The 17,297-nt window shown below is 38.8% G+C and overlaps 1 protein-coding gene across 1 annotated transcript in view; it reads right to left on the reverse strand.

Annotated features, from left to right (window-relative positions):
* Positions 1-3,724: 3,724 nt before the first annotated feature.
* LOC103621813 (transducin-like enhancer protein 4) overlaps positions 3,725-17,297 on the reverse strand; it is a 96,575-nt gene continuing 83,002 nt past the window's right edge. The window contains exons 8-18 of the mRNA XM_017743320.1: positions 16,780-16,833; positions 15,987-16,139; positions 14,662-14,779; positions 14,176-14,369; positions 13,909-13,985; positions 10,629-10,878; positions 9,290-9,537; positions 8,239-8,386; positions 7,483-7,633; positions 7,077-7,153; positions 3,725-5,444 (exon numbers count right to left, since the gene is read on the reverse strand). Of these exons, the coding sequence (XP_017598809.1) occupies positions 5,337-5,444; positions 7,077-7,153; positions 7,483-7,633; positions 8,239-8,386; positions 9,290-9,537; positions 10,629-10,878; positions 13,909-13,985; positions 14,176-14,369; positions 14,662-14,779; positions 15,987-16,139; positions 16,780-16,833 (1,578 nt within the window). The 3' untranslated portion in view covers positions 3,725-5,336. The remainder of the gene's footprint in view (positions 5,445-7,076; positions 7,154-7,482; positions 7,634-8,238; positions 8,387-9,289; positions 9,538-10,628; positions 10,879-13,908; positions 13,986-14,175; positions 14,370-14,661; positions 14,780-15,986; positions 16,140-16,779; positions 16,834-17,297) is intronic.

The following is a 17,297-nucleotide window of genomic DNA, read 5'->3' on the forward strand; positions in this document are numbered from 1 at the left end:
GATTGTGCTACAGCACATTTGTTACAAAATTCTTCAAGAATAACGACAAACCAAAGAAAATTACTTCTTCAAGCACTAGCATTTGGGTATTTTTTAAAGACAGATTTGATTGAAAGGTAAAGATTAGCTTAAAATTCCTCCACCCCTTCTTTTATTTGAATATGAAAAGAAGGTGTAATGCAGATGCTTACCTTGATATGACATTAAAAGACAGTTTGGGTCAATATAATTACTGTAGAACAGCAGAACTTTTTTTAAAATCCTTAAATATTTGTACTTACTGATTTTACCCTTCAGATGCATTTTATCATTCTGGGGTAATCAGCTGTCCAAACCACAGATGCAGAAGTAACCACTAGACAGTCCCTTCCCTTAATTTGTACAGTGGGCATATGATATATGCATTTTATTCTGGGGTAATCAGCTGTCCAAACCACAGATGCAGAAGTAACCACTAGACAGTCCCTTCCCTTAATTTGTACAGTGGGCATATGATATGACAGGTTATTCCCTCCCAAAACAACGAAAAATTTATTTCTGCAATGTTTTAGAATATAACCACATGAGTTAAAGTGACCCCACAGAAGAGCTTCTTTGCACTCCATGGCAGGTTTATGGACACGTTGTAAATGTCAGACTACACCATTTTTAATAATAAAAAAAGACACTATAATACTGTTTCCTTGTAACTGGGACAGAAAATCATTTGGTAAGAGTAAGAACATTTATTGGTTTTGACATAAAAATTTCTTGCTGTGCAGTGGAAATGCTGTAGTCCAAATACTGGAAGAAACGTGAAATCTCAAGGGCTATGTTCAGTAACTCTTTGTTCAAAAGCAGACGTGGCAGGTGCATTATTTAAGAGCTTGTCAGAGATGATCTTCTACAGCACAGTACTCCAGGATTCATCTCCTGCTATGTCTGGGAAGGGGATTCTCATATAAATATATGGCAGAACTGGCTGGCTGCACATCAAGCCCAAACTGCTCAACCCTCTTCAACACCTCTGTGGTCACTGCAAAATGTTAGCATCAGAAAAGCTCTCCAGTACTGAAGGCAACTACCTTCCTACATACCATGTAAGAGCAGCTCTTTGGATGAGCCATTCAGAGTGCATTTGCTCTGAAAAATTCGAAGTGACACTTTTCTTAGTAGCCATACCTGATGTTCTAAAGTGTTTTTGTATTGCTGTATGCAGTGTTAATTTGGTGCCACAAAGATGTAATACATTCAATGCAAATGAGAAACAGTGCAGCCCGAGCTTCTGCTTCGGATTTCCGGACTCCTGCACATACAGAAACTAGAGAGTATTTTATTTTTATTTTATTTTAATTTTCTTTCATTAAACAAGTGCTTGAGTAGAAGCTGGTCACATCAGGATTTCAGTTGGAATGATTAGAAATAAATATGGTAGTAATAAAACAGAAGAGGCTCAAAAGATCAAACTGCTTCAAATAAACAACAAGCAAACACCTCCCTTCAAATTAAGTACCCTGCCCCACTAAAAAAGCAACTAAAAACCAATCCAGTCCAAATGGGTTGACTTGGGCCCCTATGACTATTGTGCTGAGCTAGGTTTTCATCTGTATAGGCCATGGGAGCACTGTTGTCTGAACTACAGAAGCATTTATTCATCCCAAGGACCTAGCATGTTTTTGTAGAATATAGTCCAGGCATAGGTAGACCTGAATAGCTACCTTCCTGTTTCTCCCACACATCAACCAGCATTTCAGGAAGAAGGAATTTTATATGTGCTTCAGGTCCCAGAGTTAAAGCAATACACAAAATCCAATTTAAACTATTCCAGTACTGACTTAAAATCCCTCATACATTAAAATCATGGCTGGTAAAGTAAATCTTATTTTCTTTTTATGTAATGGAGTAGCTTAAGAAATAGGAGAGAGAAATCACTTTTGGCTAAAAACAAACAGGAGAAATATAATTTAAAATTGCATATCTTTGGAAAATAATGGTTTGATAACAAAGTGTTGCCTTTAAATGTACCTATACTGGCCAGTCAGTAAAGATATAAAAATTAAAAAGAAATGTTTTCCTAATCAATCACTGTACTAAGTAAGATTTGAGAGGGGAAGAATACAGAGAAAGCAATGATTGTACCTGGAATTTGGAGTTTGTTTGGACAAGTTTGTGGCACAAAACACATCTGCATCAAAACACTTTACACAAATTTGTGCTGTGCAGTGGCAAGCAAAACTAATGAATGAAAAAGGAAGGTGACCCTATGTATGTATAACTGAAAACCAGAAAGTAGCTCTGTACCACCCCTCTCTTGCATTCAGCCCTGAAGGGATAAAAATCAGGATGACTACACATTTAACTGCAGTAATCCTGGATTAAAGCATTTGATTCCTACACTGTTTACAAACATTAATAAGCAGATATATGGCAGGCTGCTTCAGAAGTATTTTACTCTGCTGTCAAAACTAGCTCTGTTACAAATTCAGGCGCATGCAATGTTTTATTCCTTTTAAAGGAATGCTTTATGTCAGATGTTTTAAGTAATCTCATGCCTGAACTACTACATAAAAATACAATGTCCTCTGCAAACATTAAGTGGGTGGTTTCTTTTTTGTTAGTAAATGGCGTATACCCTAACCTTTTAAATTTTTGAATGGCTTTGAAAAGATAAGGTGTTTCCAATATGTTTATGACTAGTAAATTATATTTCTTCAGACAAGAGTAAATATTAATAGAATGTATCTGTACCATGTTTACTTCTATGGAGCATTATTGTATTAAGTAGCACAGAACCTCAGTACAAGAGAAACCTTACATTATTCTGGGGGACATCTGGAAAACTCTTCACCATTAATTCTCAGGAACTGATAGCTCTGAGGGAAACTTGCCTCTCCTCCATCAAACAAGTATTACCTAATCACTCAGAGTACAAGTAAATGATTTCATCAACTTAAGTCTTGTTTTGACATGTCAAGAAAACCCAAAATATTTCTATGCTTGGGTTCATGTACCACCAGTCACACAGGCCAGCACATCATAGCACGGCAGGCTTGCATGCTTGGAGATTTCCACCATGCACAGCATCACTTTTCAGAAAGGGGTTATAGCACAAAAAAATTCAAATTTTCCCTTGGATTTTATCAATTTCCTTTTTTCTGGGTACAGACATAACTCCTCCCTCCGCTACCCCTCCCAACAGTGTATAAATAATTTGCCCTAGCTCACTTTAACTTGGGTCCATTAACTTCATGGAAACTGGACTAAATCCTTGATCTAAACCCAAATGTCAGTGAGAGAAGCCTGTCTGTGAGCATGAACAGACTTTAGGTCTGGATGAGGAAACCCTGGTGTGATGCTGCAGTGCTACACCCCTCCCAAATTCCATGGAGCTCCGCATACTCCAGTAGGCATGTGAGCAGTGATGGTCCTCTATCTCACTCTCTCCTAATGCATGGGACAACAGATTTGTCAGATGGGAAACTACACGACTGGGAAGCGGCGAACTCTTAGGTGACATGGCCGAAGTCTGATGCCTCCAAGTGTTCAGAATCAGTGCAGTCAGATAATTTGAGAAACTAAGAATTCATTGATTCCCCCCCTCAGCTGAAATTCTACATTGTGTCTCAGTGGCAAAACTGCAAGTATCTGTAGTGGTATGTTCTGTGACTGAAGGGCTGCACGCGTGACTGAGACTAGTTATCACACACGACAATGAGGGAGGGGGAAAAAAACCAGAGAAATGCACTTAGAAGTTACTTATGTTTAATGCTTAAAAGTCTGAATGCACAAACAATAATCTACCATTATAGAAGTACTGGTGGTCAATACAATGCATTAGAACTATGTACAATGACACAGTTTAGTATCAAAATCTTTCTACAATGTAGAGTATTACGAAACTGTTAATGACATCAAACACTAAGCACTTAAGACACCATTTTTTGCTACCACATTTGGAACTTCAATAAACAGTCCATTTTAACTTGCAGCATCAATCCATTTCTAGTATGAAATTAAGTAATTTTCTACTTATACAATAAGATTTATCTACACGGGTCTCTTGATTTTGATCCATAGCAGCAAAGGCACTGTACATCAGCAGATCCACAGACTTAAAGATTTTTTTTTAAAGCATTCAAAAAAAAAAGTCACAGATCATAGTTTAACAGCAACAACAACAACATAAAAAGATAACATGTTGTCTCTGGCACAATGGCTCAGTCTGCGTCTGTTTTAGGGACATCCAATCAAGACTTGGATTGAACTGCTGGCGAACAAAGCAAGTCCTTATCCCAATGAGAATCCATTCCTTCGTGTATGTCGGAATGAGTACTCTTGTAAATCCTACCTCAGAGGTCATTGCTTTTGTAGTTTGTATGTTGGTAGGCATCCATTCTTATTTCAGTGCAGTTTCCAAAGAACATATCAAATATTTTTCATAATCTCTTGTAATTGAAAAATTGCCCAAAGACACATATCCCCATTTTCAAGGAAACATTGCAAAAGTTTCCAGAAGTAACAAAGGTGATTCTTTGAGGCAACTTATTGTACTCTCTACAATATAACAAAGAGAGGTGTTTATATTAAAAAACCTAGCTTGACACCAAAATGCTTTATGTTTATCAACAGAAAAGCATTGAGAACAAATCTGTACACAAGATGCTATATTAACATTGCAAATATATAAATTAGCACATTCTTACTTTAAGTGAATTTAATTTAGATGTGAACTGAATTTGCCATTCATCACAGGCATGTAGATCACTGGCTACAGTTTGCAATTTCCTAAGTTTTGAAGACTGTCTAAAATAGTTAAGATACAGCATCTTCCCACCAAATAATTATACTGTAATAACACTTAGAGGTCTCATCCAAGAACAGGACTAAAAAATATAACAAAGTTTATTTTTTTAAATAGAAACTACAAGTCTATTTAGTGTAATTTTAACTATCTCCTGAACATCCTTCTCCAAGATCCCCAATTTATCCACCTGCAAAAACACAAGTATACAATGCATCTTGCAAACTAAAGCCGGGCCAGACAGCTTTATTTAGTCAGTTCATTGTTAGAAAGCCTTCTTTAAACAAAATAAATACATTACAGCTATAATACATAATTAAAGAGTCAAGGTCACTGTTAAGTATGCTTATTCCATCTTCTTCCAAGTAGATATCTGACAATTTGGTATCACAAGCTCTTAATGAACATTCACAAATCAATAGCAAGTTAAGAAGGTAAAAATAAATTCCACAACTGTGATGAGCATTTAAGTTTTCAGTTTAGAAAGGAAAAAAAAAAAAAGGAATATACAGCAAAGTGCTAGGAGAAGGAGTTCTGTCTGCATTCAGATTTGTCTCTAATAAATAACTTCATAGACTGTAGCTTTCTTGTCCCCAGAGCCAGTGACAATGTATTTGTCATCCACAGAGATATCACAGCTAAGCACAGATGAGGATTCTTTGGACTACAAGAAAAAAGAAAAGGAAAAAGAAAATTACATCTTTCCAATCCTTCAATCCTGAAGGGCTTGAAGATTATTTGGAAGAATTTATAAATAGGGAATACATGAAAAGCTCATTTAAGTATCAGTACCAGAGAGGCAAATTTTTTTTAAATAAATCTTTTGTTCCACAAAAAGATCTACTGTAAAATAAAGCAGTGGTAGAAAGGGAAATAAATATTATGGACCTAGAGGTAATCTATCAATCAAACAAACAGAAGTAGTTCTTTCTATATACTTTACAAGGAATGAGCATTTATTAATATTTTATGCATTTGATTTGCATAAAAATGAATGAAAACCCATTTTCTTTCCACTTCCTTTGTTGTAAACAAGAAAATCACTACAAAGCCCCACCTACCCACAGGTATGAAACAAAGAGACTCCACAGAAGTAACTGCATCTCCTTTCACTACTTCCCCAACACAAGAAGACAAAAGCTTTGCACAAAGGAATTTACATTATTACAGAGGACGCAAATAGGAAAAGACACTGTCGTGGAACAGGATACACAACAAGTGTGTAGGACTGGGTTGGACACAGGATACAGCAGGTTGCAGTAGTTCTGTCTACTCTGGCTTTTCTGTCTGTTTGAAGATGAAGTGCATGCACTGTCACATTTACCTCGCTGTTTCAGTGCATGTTTTCTTTACAAAATATATGTCCACATCATTTTCTGCCTGTTACCACAAGAGTTAAACAGTTCCCAATCAAGCTGTGTTTTGGCAAAGACACCCCTGTTGCACTGCACCAGAAGTTTCCTTATCTACCCCTCATCAAGAAAGCTGCACTGGAGTTTTTAACATCACATTTAAGGGGGATGTGCTCTTGTTAGGATGATTTAGGCCGTCTGTGAGGGGTGGTTCTAGAACTGAATAGCCTCTACTAGGAAAACTTAGACCCTACATTTCTCATATCAAGGTAAACTGCACTGTCCCCAAAAGTGGAGATATGGCAGGCATCACTACACACGAGACCAGGCCATTTAAAATAGAACCAGTTGAACAGTTAAATTTAATAAAAAAATTCCCAACCTAGAGGTGCCTGCAGGTGAAAGAATGGGATGACATGTCAAAAAATCCCACTTTTCCCTAGTGGCACTGAATTGCCATTAAAACTGGGCACAGAGGGACTATACATAGGTTACAGCTTCCGGTTATACTTGAAGGGGCCCCTCCATATCACTTCAGTTTACAGTTCTGGAGTCTGCCGGTCCAATCCCTCAACACATCTCATCCAAGAAAAATCATGTTGAACATGACTTCTACTGGTTTAGCTACATTTTGGACCTTCAGTGAATGTTCACCTAACGACATGACTTGGGTACTGTATTCCACCAATATGCAGAAGAAGGTGAGAAAGAAGGGTATTAAAAACAATTTTGGATTAAAGGGCCACTTTACTGTAAGATCTGAATTGGTGAACTATTAAAAAGGACAAAAGCATTTCTTTCTCTAATTACAGACAACTCTTTAAGGACTGCAGTAATTAGCTGCAATTCCACCTGAAAACTCCTTAGGCTGCTGACAGACCCTGAGATGTGCAGCTCTACTGCACTTTAATGTATGTGGAAAATAGCTTTTAGGAGATTATTACCTGGAATATACTGGCTCCATAAGGTGTTCTCCAAGCATTAAGAAGATTATCTTTTCCAGTGCTTACAAACCATTTGCCTGCAACAGATTGTTTAAATGTTATTGCTGCATTCTGTTTTCAAGGAATATACCTCAAGAAACAGATGATCATAACAACAAAGCATTCACACATATCTGAAGAACAGTAACATTTTCATCTGGTTGCACTATGATGTTCCATCACAAAATAAGCAGTACATAGAAAAAAGCAGTTAGATAGAGTTTTTTAAATAACCTTAATACTTAAATTAATTACCTAATTTTTAACTATACTCTGTAGTTAAATAACTATATTGCACTTTCATTTAAAGGTAACCTTGAATGAATTTTTCATGAAGGGAAACACTGATACAGAAAGATTTGCTTACCACAGTGAGCAAACTTGAGTGACAACACACAGCTCTCATGAAGATGCAGCTGATACTTGTCTGGCTTAGTGACATGCAGCACCTCAACATTGCTGTTCTCCATTCCTACTGCCAACCACTCACCAGTTGGACAATAGCCCAGTGAGAAGATCTGTAATTAGCACAGCACATGCTTCAATCAGTAAAAGAATGAGCTTGAGATATTCAAAACTGACCCTTGCTACACTGTTAACACTATGCAAACTCGTATTTTTGGTCTACTGCAGTTTTAAAAACATGATAATCCAATTACTACAGTAATCAAGATAAATTAGTTCATGCAAACACAGCTGCAAAACTATGCTATTAAATGTTATCAAAACTGCAATAGTGAAGTACTGAAGCTAATGTCCAAGCATATCTGACAGCATTAAAAATATTTTCATAAAATATTTTTGAACTTGAGTCTACAGAAATGGGAACAGATTGCAGAGAGGAACATTTTAATCTGGCACTTGTTTTATAAAACAGATTCTCCGTTACTCTCATGGGAGAGGTACTAATCTGTCAAATAGTCATAGTCCAGAAAGACATTTTGCTGCCACAAAAGAAAAAAAAAAAGAGCATGGAGTATGAGACTAAGTGAAAAATTCTGTGGAGTTCTCTTTGAGCCTGCTTTTTTGCTTCTAAAGGAGAAAAAAATTTTAAAAAGTACTTGTTTGTTTTAAAAAACCATGAGAAAATTTTGTTAACATGCCGAAGGTTCTGAGACTGAACCTGTGATGTGAAGTCATGTTGCTGTAGCTGTCTCCCTTCTCTGAGATCCCAGGATCTGACTGTATTGTCCAGGCCTCCTGTCCATAGTTTGGTGCCATCATTAGAAATATCAATACAGCTTGCTCCATCTGTGTGGCCCTGGAATTGCCTGAAAGTATTGAAAGAAGATCAGCACATTCTGAGCAAAAATACAAAGTACCTTCTTTCTCTTTCAGTCCCTGAGTTATAACTGAGATTCCAACAGCAATCCCAGACTAATATAAACTCTGGGACAATCATATGAGTTTTGTGATGAGTTGATGATGCAATCAGGCCAGACAGCCAAGTGCTAATTTGATTTCAAAAAGAACACTTTAAGAATCAGGTACTCCGGAAATCTTTGCTGCTGGCTGTGTGATACCCACTACTCAACTTGAAATACTCATTCCCCCCAGAAGACTGTAGCACGATCAGCAAAATCACCTTAGTTTAAGAAAAATGCACAGGTCACTGAAGTTCAAAAAAAAAAGAGCAGTCTAAATGAGAACATCAGGAGGGCTTGACTTTGCATGCCACACTGGTATTACATATAACAACATACACATGGTGTAGTGCACAGAGAAGCTCTGTGTGACCAGCGCTTAACCTACTGTATATCAGTGTTGAGCAGCAACCCATACTCCTAAGAGGCTAAGTCTGCAATGCAGAGATTTACACATATCATTACCCAAGACATTTTGCTGGACCTCTGATTAAAGAGATTAGAGTGAGAGCAGCGTATTGCATGGAAACAAAGAAAACCATCTGTTCAAGGAATCTACTGCAGTATTGACATTAGCTGATATTTAGGGAATTATAGTTATGGGCTGCTCAAAAGGCCTGGAACTATGAAACTCTCAAAACCTATAAATAATCATATATACTTCTGTCAAGGTATTACCATGGCTATGCTGAACAACAAAATATTGGAAGCATCTATGCATGGAGAAAATAGACTATATATGCAAAACTGCATTTAGGGCTGTGCCTAAATAATTCTTCACAACCTGATGATCCAGTGTGGTCGACCTACCTTACTAAAGTCTGGTTATGCAGATCCCACACTGCAATGTTGCCATCGCTACAGCAAGAGAAGCAGACCTTGGAATCAGGGCTGATAGCTAGGGCATAGCAAGCTGGAGCAGAAGATGTCAGCTCTGCTTTGATGCGAGGAGTTGGAGCTGCCAGGTCCCAAATGGATAATGTGCTGGCTTCCCCACCAACAATCAGGGTGCGGCCGTCAGGGAGCAATCTGCAGGAACGGATGTAGTTGTCTCTGTTCTGTGGAGACAGAAGCCATCAAGAGATTACTCATGAGGAAAGAAAACAGCATTAACATGAGAGCAGAAATCCATAAAAGTATTGTATTCCCTCCTGGTTTTAATGAGCCATTTATACTTATGACAATGATAAAGTGTATTAATGCCAGAAAATTACATGACATTAGGGAAGTACTTCAACTTGATCTACAAAATTCAGTAGTGAGAGATATTTAATCTTAATTAGCATCAAAATGCAAAGACCTGAACCCAGCCCAAAACAATTCAAGATAGCTGAATTTGACAGCTGGTGTAGAAAGTTGTATTTTCATACTCTGTTTATTTCAGCACATTAACCTCTCGGCATGGGGGAGTACCAAATTCCCTGCACACTTTCCCCCTTCCCATTCCAGTGAGACTTGCTGCCACTATCTAGGAGATGTCAGAGGAAAATATTTGGGCAATTTTCCTCATTTGTGTAGCAACTTGTGTAGCAATTCATTATAAGTCTACATGTGCTGCACATTTCTCATTTTACTGCCTCTGTAACAAGCAGCAACATCTTACCAAGAACTGGTAAATGACAAGAGAAAAGCTGCTAACAATAGTTCATCTTGTTAGCACATTCAAATAATTTGTGAATAACACTCAGGGATATTTTTAATTGGCCACATTAAGACAGGTCAATGCATTCATACACATACAGAGACACAAAGTAAGTGACACAATCCCCAAATTTTCTCAGAGAGTACAGCTGCAAGACAGCAATTTTTAGCATGATCAGATATCAAAAAGCTTTAAGATTGCCAGAAAATGTCGAAGTTTATAAACAATATTTGCTGTGCTGTCTTTGATCTTTCCTCCTACCATACTTTTAGAATATTAAAAATGTTTTGATTCATTGTGGGGGAAAAAACCCACAAGTATGGTGAGGAACGTACTTCAACCTCAGCTCTAACAGAAACAACAAAATTACAAAGGCAATACCAACCTGTGATATCACAACAGAAACCAAATACCCACTGCCCTTTACACCTTGGTGGTATGACCGCAATCTTAACACAACCTCTTATCTTCTTTCAGTGCTGTATGCTGCTGTATGTATGCACCTACCAGGCAGTCCAGCTGAGACACAGGGCTCTTGTTGCCAGGGTGGCTGATGTCCCAGACCTTGACACACCCCTTCCCACCCGTGTACACGTGTCTCGTGGGATTGCTGATGGTAACTGCACACACAACTTCCCCGTGGTTCAGAGTGTTGATCTGACGGGCGTGGCGAGGGATTCCTGGACCGATGAGGGCATCAGGAGGGAAAGGAACTGGCTGCATCTGACCATCTGCACTTACATGAAATGAGTATGCTCTGAGGGGAAAAAAAATTGTAGGGGGTGATTTAAAGAATTTTGCTTCAAGCCTGTTTAGGAAAATAGAATCAAAGATGTGTTTCCACTGCAGGCATTCAGGCTGTGCCCTCAGCTCAATTTTTTCACAGTTATTTCACAGAATATTCTGAGCTCAAAGGGACCCACAAGGATCATCGAGTCTGACCCTTAAGTGAATGGCCGTATGGGGACTGAACACATGACCTTGGTGTTATTAGCACCATGCTCTACTCAGCTGGGCTCATATCAGGTATTTTAATCACGCAAGGAAGAAATACTTATTTAACTATAGCATGGCCTTCAAAGCACAAACTTAGGTGCTCAGCTTTTAATGTGAAAAGTCAAACACCAATCAAATGAGCTTTTACAACTCACATTACAATGATTTCTGGCATGAGTGAGGCTATATGACACCACTCAGTTTTGGATGGGGATATCACTGCATGCAGAGAAGGGAAGGAAGGTTGGGTCAGAGCCCCCTGGAAGACAGAAATAGTTGGCTGGCTGCTACCAGAGCACGGTGGGTAGCTGCATGCCAGGGGACATCTGGCTGCTCACTTTACTGACTCTTATGTGGCAGTTTCAGCTGAACTGCTGCCAATCTGTCCCGAATGTACTGTGGGTCCTGGGCCCCTTGGGCAAAACTTCTCAGCACTGTACCTAAGGGTGCAGTGAAACCTCCACCAAGGAGTTAAGTCCTCAAGGCACAGTTGCTGACAGCTGACATGACAGACCAGCAAAAATGCATTGCAACGGATTTTTTTTTTGTTTTGTGGGTTGTTTTGGGTTTGTGGTTTTTTTGGGTTTTTTTTGTGGACCCAATACAACTGCTATGGATCCCAATTTCTCTTGCCAAAATCAGGCCTCTCACTGAGAAAGAATGTGTTGTGTGATTGCCACTTATGCCACCTGTGAATAACCTATCAACAGATTTATCTCAAAGTATTTTCCAGGGAGAGCAGTTAGGTTCTGAAATTGCCTTGTTCTGAGATGCTACCTGATACACTACATCTATTACAAGAACACGAAATTTGTAAGAGGGTTCACCTATATATATCAAGGTATGCTTAATGGAAGGCTTTCATTTCCTTAGACCTAAAAAATCATCATAATGCTTGTGAAAAATCCATTGTCACAATGGTGGGATGAGAAGAGCTCACAAAGAAGTTGTTTTACGAGAATACTTGGTAAGTTCACTTCCTTAATTGATGCTTCGAAGTGACTAAAGAAGGCAGTATTCACAATTAAACTACTGAATTTGTCATTTAAGATTCATAGTACATTAATACTAGATCAATAATTTTCAGTAGGACAAAATGCATTAGCTATCTTTCCTATTTATAGACCATACAATACTCAAGAGTTTGATACAATACCAAAGCGAGAAGAAAGTTACTAGGGGCCAGATCCCTAATGTACCATATGCTGCCCACTCTGTTTCAGGACACTTAACAGTGCAGAGAATTCAGACAAATTTCCCTCTAAGGTAAAAAAGAAGTAAATGAGAAAATAACAATCCTGGAAGATGTGACAACTATCACACTCAAAACAAAAGTCAATACAATCATGCTAAAAGAACCACAGATTTTAAGTTTCAGGCCCACTGGTAGACAAATGGCAGTTACATTTAAATGTTTAAAATAGACATCAACACAGCAACAACATTTAAAAATCTTGGAGACGTACCAGAATTGAACTGATTTGATTTCAGTTTGCCTCATGTTTTATTCCTCTCAATTTTAACAGAACTGAGATGCAAGCAGGGAGGTCTCTGAACCCTGGCAATTGCCATTTCTCTCACCACAACAAGCAAAGCCTAGTAGATCTAGTGACACTTCTTTCCAGGTGACTGACTCCATCAGGGATGAACTTAAATCCAGTGAGCATTTGAACATTACATCAAGACATTTCCATTGTATGTAACGGGTGAAGATCTGTGCCTCACAGAATTTTTCATGCAAACAGCTGGTCTGCAAGCTGCTGTACATCGATTTCCATACCTGCCTTATGTATTCACCTAACAGGATGGCACAACTAGCAGAAAAGTAAATCAAGGTGGTCACCAGTGTGTGACGCCTGAGAGATCTGGACCTGGTTCATGATTTGTGTGATGTGGGCACTAGGCCTGATCACTTGTCACCATACACTGTTAATCCTATGTGTCTGCAAGCTCACTGGCAGGTAAGTGTATGCATTTATTCACACAAATCCAAGTGTGTGCCTAACCTCAACCACTCCTACAGAAGCATGTTCACACATAAAAGAGCTTGAGAAGGATTGGCAAAAACATTGCTTGACCGTCAAACTCTCCAGTACAAACTGGTCTCCCAGAAGTGTCACAAGGAAGTGGAACTGAATGAACCTTACAGAAAATCTGGATCAATATGGTTTGTGTATCTGCTTTAGTTTTTCTCCTCTCTACCTCAAGAGGAATGTGAGCACAAGGTTCTTTGTCTGTAATTCTTCTTCCAAGGATCAAAAAGCCTGGTAAAGCAGGTCACATTATATGGGTCAGTTCCATCAAGGATGAATCTGAATATTACCATAAAATAATTCTTTCCAGTATTTTCAATCAAACAAAACATTTCAGTGTTCCTTTTTCTGCACACAGCTGCTAAGCTTGCAAGTAATTGCAAGGCTTTTGTGAACAAAGAAATAATTTTTTTAAACTGAAAAGCAGAGTACAGTAGAGATGGAAAGCTGAGATCCCATTCCAGTTTGCATTTCCATAAACAACCAATCAGTCAGATTTGAAGTTCATCTCCCTTTTCCATTTATTTCTGTCTCCTTTACTTTGTATCACCCAGTCCATGTCGACTGCTATTAATCTTCAAAACAAATTTACAAATGCAACTTTTAAGATTACACAGTGATTCTCCCGCTCTTGCTGAATAGCTATACTTATTTCTATTCACACAATAGTTTTCAGTAGCTAAGGGGAATTCCAACCAGCAAGGGAACACGACTTCCAACAGATGATTGACTTTTAAAGCTGAATGTTTGATACTCACGGTTTTCCTCCTGGGATGCCTGTGAGATTAGGAGGGATGCCTGGGACTCGCATGTGATGATGTGGATCAAAACCAACCTATAGTTTTCCCCAAGCAAAACAAAAAGGTGTATTAAAGTAAGAGTTAGGCAAAGGAAGACTGTTTAATTCATGTTCTCCATAGCATACTCCCCAAACCACAAAGTGAGTGAACTAGAGTTAACCCCACAGGTCTTATACTTAATATAAACAGCTCTCAAAACTAAATGCACTAACGGCAAACACTTACCACTGGAGATCGCCCATAAGCTGCTGCTGCTGCTGCTGCTGCAGCCGCTGCGCTCATTTGTGGGGAAATATTGTGGAGACCAGCATAGGCAGCTCCAGGGCTGGTCAGCTCCCCATTCATACCAGCATGTGGCACGATACCAAATGGAGTAGGGTAAGGACACGGTACTGCCATAGGTGTCCTTAAACCTGAAGCTATAAGAAGAGAGGGGAAAGTGAGAAGTCACAAAGGCATTCTAGAGTCATCAGATGAAATATGAGTTTGGAAAACTGCAAAAAAACCCACAAATAACCAAAACTACCAGCCAGCCAGCCAAGGAAAGCCACACAACACTCTATTACAGTGCTGAAGAACCACCTCAGTACCCAGTTTAAGCAACTGTAACATACTGACTTGTCATCAGATTTAAAGGGAGCCTGAGAAGGGACAAATGGTCACTGTTTCACACCACTGAAATATATGGACACTAACCTATCGGGTCCACACCTGGGGGTTTGCCGGGCACTGGCCTCAGTCCGGGAGTGGAGTTGCTGCCTGGAGTTGGGGCATCAGTCCGTGGAGTTGGGGTGTTTGATTTAGACACAGGAGTGGTAGATTTCTCATTCTAATCACCAAGAAGGAAAAAGGAAGACAGCTTGTAAATTATTTTACCTTTATAGCTAGTGGTCAGTGATTAATGATATTAGTGATATTTAGCTTCCGGGTTTGGGTTTCGACACTCCCTGGTAATGAAGAGAAGATGCAAAGACATGGAAAAAGATAGAATGGCTTTGGTAATTACCCAAATTCAAAGCTTTTCTCATCAGGAGCATCTGTATGATTCAGAATGAGGTAAATGACTGAAAATCATTGCCATCTGACAATTGACGGCACATGTGAAATCCATCAGTGGTCTCACTATGCTCATGGACGTGCTCCCACTATGATTATGATTTTCTGTGGGGGATGGACAAGAGCAGAAAAAAAGTCCCTGAACTGACCAACTATTCAAACCCAAGTGTGGTGCTAGCAACACAGGATGGAGACAGTGATGGGTATAAAGTCAGAAACTGTGAAGTGCTGCTCTTGTGACAGGCTTGTTCATCAGACACACCACTGACTCCCAGGTCTGAACCTGTCATTCCATCACCTTTCCTGAGCACCACATTTACTTAAAGCTTTCTTTTTATTTATTTTATTTCTTTAAATAATTGCATATCCTGTCCTGTGAAGAACCAAGAGGGGAATTACTGTGTAGCTAAGGCAGGTGATTAACTGTGGTCACAAACAGGAAAGGAAAGAACACCCCTTGCAGGCAGCTCTTTTCTTTTGCATTATGATTTGCGATGCAAGTCAAGGAAGGCTCTTGTAAATGACAGATTACTTTTTAGATAGAAAATAAAAATTATTGTTGTTGTATATAGCCTGGTAATTCAAACAAAGCTAACAACCAAATCACATCCAAGCAGGGAACTGAATTTGCTATAAACCACAGCACAGGAAAACAGCTCAAGAAACGGCTGTGTACTTTTATTTATTCTCAGAATAACAGTTCTTCATATGGGGGAGGAAAAGAATATCTCTCAGAACACCACATCTATCATCTACCCACACCACCAGTGAAAATAACCTCTTCATATCCCAAAAAAAGACTGTGGACTTTCTATTATTTTATTAGGCTCCCTTGAAACGATAAATTAAACTAATATTAAATTGATGCTTCACAGTGCTTTATTGACAGCTGTGGAAATACAAATTGTGTCCAGACAGAAATCTGGTAAGCATGTATTTCAGCATATGATCAGGGGTCAGAAGCATTTTGAAGCACTTACAAGGCTAAGTTCTTTGGATTTGGAGGAAGGAGTACTGCTAGAGGATGCAATAGATGCCGGACTAATTGGTGCATCTTTTTTCAGCAGTCGAGTCTTGTCCAAGCCATTTTCCCGTGGAGAGTGTGCTGGGCTCCCACGGGGAGAAGAAGGATCCTAAATATCAGGAATATGGGTTAGCATAAAAACTTCATACTAGCCACTAGTTCTTGTCTCGAGCAGTCCTCAAATTGGAATGAAGATCTGTCAGAGGAAGTGACATAATCCTTCCATTCTTAATTGATTTAGCTCATACAATTGTAAAATTGAGAGGCATAATGAAGGACAATTTTTTTTTAAAAAAAGTCTTAAAATTTGATGCCACTAGCCATGAAAAATAATGCCAAAAATCTATGGATATAGAAACAGGCAAGTAAATATCTTTTTTCAAGTGACCGATTGAAAAGATTTGATGCATTTGGCAGACCTGGTAAGGTTCACACACGAAGTCATGGCCAGAGTGAAAGAAAAGACAGACACTGTTAAAAGCTGCATCCCCTCTGTTGTGCTGGGCTGGCTTCAAATATCTCAAGAGAACTTTTTGTTCACAGGGGAAACAAGAAGTACTTTGTAGAAGTGTTACAGATCTGATTTGTATTCTAAAGAAAGAGGATCTGACTGGATTCCCTCAGGCATTTCAAGTTCCTTTATGAAGGCAAATGCCATAATCCTTTTCATAAAACCAATATGCACAGAAACCACTGAAGGTACCCTCACCACCATTTCTATAAGGTAGGAAAACCACCATTGTGTATACCTCATTGGAAACATCAACTACCAAGTTGTCATCGCTCTTTTCACCATCGCTGTCCTGTAATGACAAATCACAATGTGTTAAAAATATTTTATTTCATATCCCAATGTCTCTTAGTAAGTATGAAAACACAGGAAGGCTGCTCACAAATCTGAAATGTACCATTCGCTTTTACCAAGCTTTATGTGGTAACACAATTAAAGTCTTTTGGTCACCTATAGGGCTTCTGCTTAGCAGGTTGCCACAAATAAAGCATTCTTCCCAGTTTTCACATTGGTGGAGAAGGACACGGGCTCAAAATCTTCACCGAAAGTGGCACTGCACTATGAAGTCAAGCTAGACTTCACTAACAAGTCCCAGCCTAACTAAAGCTCAGCACTATTGTCATACAACTACCAGGTGCTTTGTATTTATATTGTTAAAAAGAGTATCAGTTGTATGCACCAAAACATTTCATCCAGCAGAGACATTAGAGGTACGCAGCAAGAACCACTTAAAATTTGATCCTCAATTTTAAAATT

This window comes from Corvus brachyrhynchos, unplaced genomic scaffold (genome assembly GCF_000691975.1).
Source record: "Corvus brachyrhynchos isolate BGI_N302 unplaced genomic scaffold, ASM69197v1 scaffold399, whole genome shotgun sequence".
NCBI classification, from domain to species: Eukaryota; Metazoa; Chordata; class Aves; order Passeriformes; family Corvidae; genus Corvus; species Corvus brachyrhynchos.